At 48.5% G+C, this 9,985-nt stretch overlaps 1 protein-coding gene across 1 annotated transcript; it reads right to left on the reverse strand.

The window, feature by feature from the left end:
- Positions 1–2,735: 2,735 nt before the first annotated feature.
- On the reverse strand, positions 2,736–4,052 carry LOC117074178 (phosphoglycerate kinase 1-like). The gene is given in 2 exon segments (XM_033195374.1): positions 2,736–3,429; positions 3,431–4,052. Coding segments are annotated over 2 exon segments (1,083 nt in total). The 5' UTR covers positions 3,820–4,052.
- Between the last annotated feature and the right edge of the window lie 5,933 nt (positions 4,053–9,985).

Consider the following 9,985-nt stretch of genomic DNA (forward strand, 5'->3'; position numbering starts at 1 on the left):
AATATTTCAGAAAGACGCAGTGCAAAAAACATTCTAGGCAAAGTGAAAACTGACATTGATATCCCAACCCCAACCCCTCTTAACTGCTACTTCCGACCTGGGTCACGGGGTTACCATTCAAGCCCTATACCCAATACTCATCCTGAACTACTTAACTACTTATTTATATATGTATTTATTTATTATTATTATTTTTTTTTTGGAGATGGAGCCTCACTCTATCACCTAGGCTGGAGTGCAGTGGCGCGATCTCGGCTCACTGCAACCTTCACCTCCCGGGTTCACGTGATTCTCCTGCCTCAGCCTCCCGGGCAGCTGTGATTACAGGCGCCTGCCACCATGCCTGGATAATTTTCTTTTTTTCTTTTTTAGAGACAGAGTTTCGCTCTTGTTGCCCAGGCTGGAGTACATTAGCATGATCTCGGCTCACTGCAACCTCCACCTTCCGGGTTGAAACAATTCTGCTTCAGCCTCCCGAGTAGCTGGGATTACAGATACGCACCACCACGCCTAGCTAATTTTTGTATTTTTAGTAGAGACAGAGTTTCATCATGTCAGCCATCCTGGGCTCGAACTCCTGACCTCGTGATCTGCCCGCCTTGGCCTCCCAAAGTGCTGGGATTACAGGCGTGAGCCACAGCGCCCAGCCCCACCTGGGTAATTTTTGTATTTTTAGTAGAGATGGGGTTTCACCATGTTGGCCTGGCTGGTCTTGAACTCCCGACTGCAGGTGATCCACCCACCTTGGTCTCCCAAAGTGCTGGGATTACAGGCATGAGCCACCAAGCCCAGCCTACTTATTTCTTCTCACTCCCATCATCCCGATTGCCACCACCCAGGTCTAGACACTCACCTGGGTACCTATCAAAGTGTCCTCCTTGATCTCCCAAACTTGAATTCCTAGTCATTCACCCCAGCACCAAAGGGACATTTTTCTGTCTCTCCCCTGCTCACACACCTCCCATGGCTCCCTAGTGCTCTCAAGTGCAAGTCCGAGCTCCTCAGCCCGGCACCTGAAGTCTTGAAGACCCAGTCTGCCTGTCCCACTGTATCATGAGCATGAATAACTAGAAAGACATTAATACAAAGAATAGCACTACCGCTATTTATTGAGTGCCTATCTGGTGCTTAGACATGTGTCTTGCAGTTTCAAGGTGCATTCACAACAGCTTTATTATCTTCATTTTACAGAAGGGGCTATTAAGGTTCAGAGAACTCATGGGACTTGTCCAAGGTCCCTAGCCTAGGTGTGAACTCAGTTCTTTCCAACTCCAAAGCTCAAGCCTAAACCCAACACTCTGTCCCCTCCATGACAAACCTCTAGTGGGATGGGTTTAACTTTCTTCCATTTCTGTCTTTTACTCTTCTTGAGCCACTATAACAAAATACCATACGATTACAAAATAACAAAATATAATACAATAACAAAATACGATTCTTGACACCACAAAGTCCAAAGTCAAAATGACAGTAGATTCTGTTCTTGGTAAGGGCTTTCTTCCTGGGTCAAAGATGGCTACTTTCTGGTTGTGTCCTCAAGTTGGGGAAAGGGCTTGGGGGTGACAGAGAGAAAGAGAGGTCTCTGGTGTCTTTTCATTATTACTATTTATTAGTAGTAGTAGTATTTGAGATGGAGTCTCACCCTGTCGCTCAGGATGAAGTGCAGTGGCACGATCTTGGCTCACTGCAACCTCTGCCTCCTGGGTTCAAGTGATTCTCCTGCCTTAGCCTCCAAAGTAGCTGGGATTACAGGTGCCCGCCACCACGCCTGGCTAATTTTCGTATTTTTAGTAGAGATGGAGTTTCACCATTTTGGCCAGACTAGTCTCGAACTCCTGATCTCAGGTGATTCGCCCACCTGTAATCCAAGCACTTTGGGAGACCAAAGCCCTCATGGACGAGGTGGTGAAAGCCACTTCTACGGGCTGCATCACCATCATAGGTGGTGGAGACACTGCCACTTGCTGTGCAAAATGGAACACGGAAGATAAAGTCAGTCATGTGAGCACTGGGAGTGGTGCCAGTTTAGAGCTCCTACAAGGTAAAGTCCATCCTGGGGTGGATGCTCTCAGCAATATTTAGTACTTTCCTGCCTTTTAGTTCCTGTGCACAGCCCCTAAGTCAACTTAGCATTTTCTGCATCTCCACTTGGCGTTAGCTAAAAGCTTCCATGTCAAGATTCAGCTGGTGGTGGAGAGATGCAGTGCCACGAGCCCTTAAACAGTGACACGGCATCTCAGCTCATCTTTACTGCACCCTGGATTTGCCTACATTCTTCAAGATCCCATTTGAATTTCTTAGTGACTAAACCACTGTGCATTCTAGAGCGCATATATTTATATTTTCCCTGTTAAAAAAAGTGAGCTGTGTTAGCTTAGTTCTCTTTTGATGTAGCTTATACTCTGATTAGCTTTGTCACCGTTTTACTACTTAGCATGGAAACAAGATGAAATTCCAGGCCGGGCACGGTGGCTCACGCCTGTAATCCCCCACTTTGGGAGGCTGAGGTGGGCGGATCACGAGGTCAGGAGTTGGAGACCAGCCTGGCCAACGTGGTGAAACCCCAGTCTCTACTAAAAATACAAAAATTAGCCGGGCATGGTGGCACGAGCCAGTAGTCCCAGCTACTCGGGAGGCTGAGGCGGGAGAATCACTTGAATCAGGGAGGCGGAGGTTGCAGTGAGCCAAGACCACGCCATTGCTCTCCAGCCTGGGTGACATAGTGAGACTCCATCTCAAAACAAACAAACCCCCAAAACCCCAAAAAACCCCACAGAACCATTCCACACAATCTGCTTAGCCCGAGTGACAGCCTCAGCATACTTCTTGCTGCTTTCAGGACCACAGTCCAAGCCCATCCTGCCAGCAGATATGCCAGAAGCCACAGTGGCTTGGCCAGTCTTGGCATTCTCATCAAACTTGCCAGCAGTGACAAAGTCAACAGGCAAGATATTCTTCACACTATTCTTCTCAGCTTTAGACATTAGGTCTTTGACAATCTTGGCTCCCTCTTCGTCAAACAGAGAAGTGCCAATCTCCATGTTGTTGAGTACCTTAAGGAAGGTAAAAGCCATTCCACCACCAATAATCATCTCATTGACTTTGTCCAGCATATTCTTGATCAGCTGGATCTTGTCTGCAACTTTAGCTCTGCCCAGGATGGCCAGGAAGTGTCGCTCTGGGCTCTCCAAGTCCTTGGCAAAGTAGTTCAGCTCCTTGTTCATCAAAACAAACAAACAAACAAAAACAAAACCAAAAATACCACCAGCCTTCTGTGGCAGATTGACTTCTGCCATGGAGCTGTGGGCTCTGTGAGCAGTGCCAAAAGCATCACTGACGTAGATATCCCCTAGCTTGGGAAGTGAAGCTTGGAAAGCTTCTAATTTGGCTGGCTCGGCTTTAGCCTTGTTTCCAGAAGCATCTTTTCCCTCCCTCTTCCTCCACCTGAAAGCGGAGGTTCTCCTGCAGGATGACAGACCCAGCAGCTGGGTTGGTACAGGCTTTCTCCACTTCTGGGCCTACACAGTCCTTGAAGAACAGAACATCCTTGCCCAGCAGAGATTTGAGTTCTACAGCAACTGGCTCTAAGGAGTACTTGTCAGGCATAGGGACACCATCAGGCCGGCCTAGGTGTCTCATAAGAACTACTGACTTGGATCCATTGTCCAAGCAGAATTTGATGCTTGGGACAGCAGCCTTAATCCTCTGGTTGTTTGTTATCTGGTTGTTCTTCATAGGAACATTAAAATCGACTCTCATAATGACTGGCTTCCCTTTCACGTCCAGCTTGTCCAGGGTCAGCTTGTTAGAAAGCGACATTTTGGAAATACAGCCGGGGAGAGAGCTCGGTGATTCAGTGAGGGGAGCCGGCTACCGACGTGTGCTCGGGAGGCTTGCAGAATCCAGTGGTGTACTTTTTAACAAAAATTTATTTTGAGGTCATTGCAGATTCACATGTAGGAAATAACACAGCCATTTTCTCCCAGTGGTAACATGTTGCATAGCTGTAGTACAATGTCCCAATCAGGAAATTTCATCCCGCCCACCTCCCTCAACCCAATGAACAAGTACAGAGAGTACACTGTTCACGGAGGTGATTCAACAATTCTACTTCCAAACAGTATTTCCTACCAGTTTTTTCTTTTTTCTTTTCTTTTTTGAGACAGAGTCACTCTGTCACCTAGGTTGGAGTACAGTGGCACGATCTCAGCTCACTGCAGTCTCTGCCTCCCGGGTTCAAGTGATTCTCATGCCTCAGCCTCCTGAGTAGCCGGGATTACAGGCGCTCACCACCAAGTCCAGCTAATTTTTGTGTTTTTAGTAGAGATGGGGTTTTGCCATGTTGGCCAGGCTGTTCTGGAACTCCTGACCTCAAATGATTCACCAGCCTCGGCCTCCCACAGTATTGGGATTACAGGCGTGAGCCACTGTGCCCAGCCCGATCAGTTATTAAAAGTTATTTACAAAAAGTATTATTCGCCAGGTGCAGTGGCTCATGACTGTAATCCAAGCACTTTGGGAGGCCTAGGTAGGTGGATTGCCTGAGGTCAGGGGTTCAAGACCAGCCTGGCCAACATGGTAAAACCCTGTCTCTACTAAAAAATACAAAAATTAGCTGGGCATGGTGGTGTGCCCCTGTAATCCCAGCTACTCAGGAGGCTGAGGCAGGAGAATCACTTGAACCCAGGAAGCTATATATAGAGCAAAACAAAGTGCACAAAACATATAGAAAAATAGTGTCTGAAAATGTCCAAGTATAAACACACTGATCTTTTGCGATTTCTTCCCTCCCACCTCCTCTAAACTATCCAACAAATATAGATAGTACTACACTGCTCACGAAGGTGGTTAAACAATTCAATTTCCAAAAGGCAGTGTTTCCTATAAATTTTAACAAAAAGATATTTACAAAGTGATATTTCACTACCTCTACATTTAATATACATGGGACACTTCCAAACATCTAGGTAGACTAGATATTTGAAGTAAGGAGTTAATCTGTCCCCTTTGTAACAGCAGTCTTGAATAAACTGCAAACATGTAACAATAGTTATAATTTGAAAGTGTTTGAAATATGAACATTCTGGCCTAGAACCCTTTCTGTTTCCATCAACCCAGTGGGCAAAAATACTTTAATTTTCAGAAGACAATATTTCCTAGGAATTTTATTATTTATTTATTTTTGAGATGGAGTTTCGTTCTTGTTGCCCAGGATGGAGTGCAATGACACATGTAGAGTTAGTAAACTAATATATTTTGTACCTTTTGTTTTAAAATTCCTAGGAAAGGCCAGGCACCTTGGCTCGCGCCTGTAATCCCAGTATTTTGGGAGGCTGAGGCCAGCAGATCACCTGAAGTCAGGAGTTTGAGACCAACCTGGCAAACGTGGTAAAACCCCATTTCTACAAAAATACAAAAAAGTTATCAGGGCATGGTGGTGGGCACCTGTAATTCCAGCTGCCCGGGAAGCTGAGGCAGGAGAATCACTTGAACCCACAAGGTGGAGGTTTCAGTGAGCTGAAATCCCATCATTGCACTCCAGCCTGAGCAACAAACAGAGTGAGAAGCTCTCTAAAAACAAAACAAAACAGGCCGGGCGCGGTGGCTCAAGCCTGTAATCCCAGCACTTTGGGAGGCCGAGACGGGCGAATCACGAGGTCAGGAGATCGAAACCATCCTGGCTAACACGGTGAAACCCCGTCTCTACTAAAAATACAAAAAAATTAGCTGGGCGAGATGGCGGGCGCCTGTAGTCCCAGCTACTGGGGAGGCTGAGGCAGGAGAATGGCGTGAACCCGGGAGGCGGAGCTTGCAGTGAACTGAGATCCGGCCACTGCACTCCAGCCTGGGGGCAGAGCAAGACTCTGTCTCAAAAAAAAAAAACAAAAACAAAAAAACAAAAACCCAGGCGTGGTTGCTCACGCCTGTAAACCCAACACTTTGGGAGGCCAAGGCAGGTGGATCACGAGGTCAGGGGGTCGAGACTAGCCTGACCAACATGGTGTTGTATTTTTAGTATGTATTTAGTATGTATTTTAGCATGTATTTAGTATGTATTTTTAGTTTCTACTAAAATTACAAAAAGTAGCCGGTTATGGTGGTGTGCGCCAGCTACTTGGGAGGCTGAGGCAGGAGAATTGCTTGAACCCGGGAGGCGGAGGTTGCAGTGAGCCGAGATTGCCGAGAGAGTAGAGGAGTTAATGAACCCTTGGGGAAGCCGGGTCCAAGTGTACTGAGTAGTGGCACCTGACTCCGGATCTTCCCACTGAAAGGCAAACAGCTTCTGGCTCTCAGGAGCTATTCTGATGCTAAAGAAAGCATCTTTTATTTTTGTCTTTTTTTTTTCCCCTTTTTATGGAGAACGGGGTCTCGCTGTATTACCCAGGCAGGTCTCGAACTCCTGGGCTCAAGCTATCCTCCCGCCTCTGCCTCCCTGAGAGCTGGGATTACAGGCGTGAGCCACCGCGCCCGGCAAGAAAGCATCTTTTAAGTCCAGACAGGTAGCGGCAGCAGCACTAACAATGTGTAAGGGTTAGGAACTGTTGGGTACAGAGTCACTGTAGCTTGGGTGACCAAGTGCAAGTCCTGTACTGGTCGGTAGACCTTGGTCCCTGGCTTACGGACAGGCAGGAGCAGGGTGTTCCATGGAGACTGGCAAGGAACTATAATTCCATAGGCTTTCAAGCACCTGAGATGAACCTGGATTCCCAGCTTCTCTGGGAACCCGATACTGCTTTTGTCTAATTGGTTGGGCCCCAGGCTTAACTTCTATGAGTACAGGGGCTTGGTTGACCGCCAGTCCCGGAGGGTTATCCTCTGCCCATACTCGGGGCCATCACTTAGCTAGAGCTGGTTTTATCTCTTGAGCTGGCTCGGTTAGAAAAAGTCTCCATTTGGCCGGGCGCGGTGGCTCAAGCCTGTAATCCCAGCACTTGGGAGGCCGAGACGGGCGAATCACGAGGTCAGGAGATCGAAACCATCCTGGCTAACACGGTGAAACCCCGTCTCTACTAAAAATACAAAAAAATTAGCTGGGCGAGATGGCGGGCGCCTGTAGTCCCAGCTACTGGGGAGGCTGAGGCAGGAGAATGGCGTGAACCCGGGAGGCGGAGCTTGCAGTGAACTGAGATCCGGCCACTGCACTCCAGCCTGGGGGCAGAGCAAGACTCTGTCTCAAAAAAAAAAAACAAAAACAAAAAAACAAAAACCCAGGCGTGGTTGCTCACGCCTGTAAACCCAACACTTTGGGAGGCCAAGGCAGGTGGATCACGAGGTCAGGGGGTCGAGACTAGCCTGACCAACATGGTGTTGTATTTTTAGTATGTATTTAGTATGTATTTTAGCATGTATTTAGTATGTATTTTTAGTTTCTACTAAAATTACAAAAAGTAGCCGGTTATGGTGGTGTGCGCCAGCTACTTGGGAGGCTGAGGCAGGAGAATTGCTTGAACCCGGGAGGCGGAGGTTGCAGTGAGCCGAGATTGCCGAGAGAGTAGAGGAGTTAATGAACCCTTGGGGAAGCCGGGTCCAAGTGTACTGAGTAGTGGCACCTGACTCCGGATCTTCCCACTGAAAGGCAAACAGCTTCTGGCTCTCAGGAGCTATTCTGATGCTAAAGAAAGCATCTTTTATTTTTGTCTTTTTTTTTTCCCCTTTTTATGGAGAACGGGGTCTCGCTGTATTACCCAGGCAGGTCTCGAACTCCTGGGCTCAAGCTATCCTCCCGCCTCTGCCTCCCTGAGAGCTGGGATTACAGGCGTGAGCCACCGCGCCCGGCAAGAAAGCATCTTTTAAGTCCAGACAGGTAGCGGCAGCAGCACTAACAATGTGTAAGGGTTAGGAACTGTTGGGTACAGAGTCACTGTAGCTTGGGTGACCAAGTGCAAGTCCTGTACTGGTCGGTAGACCTTGGTCCCTGGCTTACGGACAGGCAGGAGCAGGGTGTTCCATGGAGACTGGCAAGGAACTATAATTCCATAGGCTTTCAAGCACCTGAGATGAACCTGGATTCCCAGCTTCTCTGGGAACCCGATACTGCTTTTGTCTAATTGGTTGGGCCCCAGGCTTAACTTCTATGAGTACAGGGGCTTGGTTGACCGCCAGTCCCGGAGGGTTATCCTCTGCCCATACTCGGGGCCATCACTTAGCTAGAGCTGGTTTTATCTCTTGAGCTGGCTCGGTTAGAAAAAGTCTCCATTTGGCCGGGCGCGGTGGCTCAAGCCTGTAATCCCAGCACTTTGGGAGGCCGAGACGGGCGGATCACGAGGTCAGGAGATCGAGACCATCCTGGCTAACACGGTGAAACCCCGTGTCTAATAAAAAATACAAAAAACCAGCCGGGCGAGGTGGCAGGCGGCCTGTAGTCCCAGCTACTCGGGAGGCTGAGACAGGAGAATGGTGGGAACCCGGGAGGCGGAGCTTGCAGTGAGCTGAGATCCGGCCACTGCACTCCAGCCTGGGCAACAGAGCAAGACTCCGTCTCAAAAAAAAAAAAAAAAAAAAGAAAGAAAAAGTCTCCATTCTTCTTCCTGGGGGACCGTAAGGGCCATGATAACTCCTGTTCCCGGTCACTTTCACTGTAAAGAGCCCTGTTTTGTAAAGGAGATGTTGGCTCTCAGTTTGCTAAGTAAGTCTCTTCCCAGCAAGAGCAAGGGACAGCCAGGCATGTACAAGAACTGATGAACTATCTCAGGTCCCACCACTGAGCAGGTCCGTGATAGACAGAAAGCCTGCTTAGTGGAAATTCCTGTTGCTCCGATTATATCAATAGTTTTCTTGGATAAGGGGGCAACCGGGGTGGTCACTACTTGATGTTCAGCACCAGTATCGACCAAAAACTTAATGTCTTTGCCCCCAGTTGTAATCCTGATTGTGGGCTCCTTGGGGGGCACTTGAGCCTGGTCCCCTTTAGTCCAACAGCCTTTCAGCCAGATTGAACAAAGCTCTCTCGTCTTTATCTGAGGTCTTTTGTTCCATTTCAGCAGTTAGAGTCGGCTCCCAAGCTTCGGAATTTTTTTTTTTTTCAGTCTTGCCCTGTCGCCCAGGCTGGAGTGCAATGGCGCTATCTCCGGTCACTGCAACCTCCCACTTCCGGGTTCAAGCGATTCTCCTACCTCAGCTTCCCGAGTTGCTGGGATTACAGGCGCCTGCTGCTACGCCTGGCTAATTTTTGTATTTTTAGTAGAGATGGGGTTTCACCATGTTAGTTAGGCTGGTCTTGAACTCCTGATCTTAAGCAATCTTCTCGCCTTGGCCTCCCAAAGTGCTAGGATTACAGGCGTGAGCCACTGCACCCGGCGCTTGGGAATATTTTAAACCTTATAATTGTGGGTTTTCCTTGTGAACTGCGGGTGAAACAGGCTGCTTGTCTGAGGTAGTTCAAGTGTTTGTTTTACTTCTCTTGGTTTCTCTCTCTCTTTTTTTTTTTTTTTTTTGAGACGGAGTCTTGCTCTGTCGCCCAGGCTGGAGTGCAGTGGCGCCATCTCGGCTCACTGCAAGCTCCGCCTCCCGGATTCACACCATTCTCCTGCCTCAGCCTCCCGAGTAGTTGGGACTGTAGGCGCCCGCCACCTCGCCCGGCTAATTTTTTTGTATTTTTAGTACAAAATACAAAAAACGGGGTTTTCACCGTGTTAGCCAGAATGGTCTCGATCTCCTGACCTCGTGATCCGCCCGCCTCCGCCTCCCAAAGTGCTGGGATTACAGGCGTGAACCACCGCGCCCGGCCTTCTCTTGGTTTCTTTACAGATGATCGCTGTCATAAAAACTCCAGTTTTTCCTATGCATTTAATAATTTTATTTCTTTGTCGGTTTTAATTTTCTTGCCTGAAAGCAGCAAGCCCTCCTCCCTCCTGTTTCACTGTGGTCCGGCCTGGCCTGGGCGGGCCTCCTACTCTGAGGCCAGCGGATGGCTCCACTGGACGCCGAGTCTGTCATTCCCTGTGCACACCTGTGACTCTGTGTCCGGGAGGAAAAAGCAGGAAGG

This window comes from Trachypithecus francoisi, unplaced genomic scaffold (genome assembly GCF_009764315.1).
Source record: "Trachypithecus francoisi isolate TF-2019V2 unplaced genomic scaffold, Tfra_2.0 Lachesis_group5, whole genome shotgun sequence".
Lineage (NCBI taxonomy): Eukaryota > Metazoa > Chordata > Mammalia > Primates > Cercopithecidae > Trachypithecus > Trachypithecus francoisi.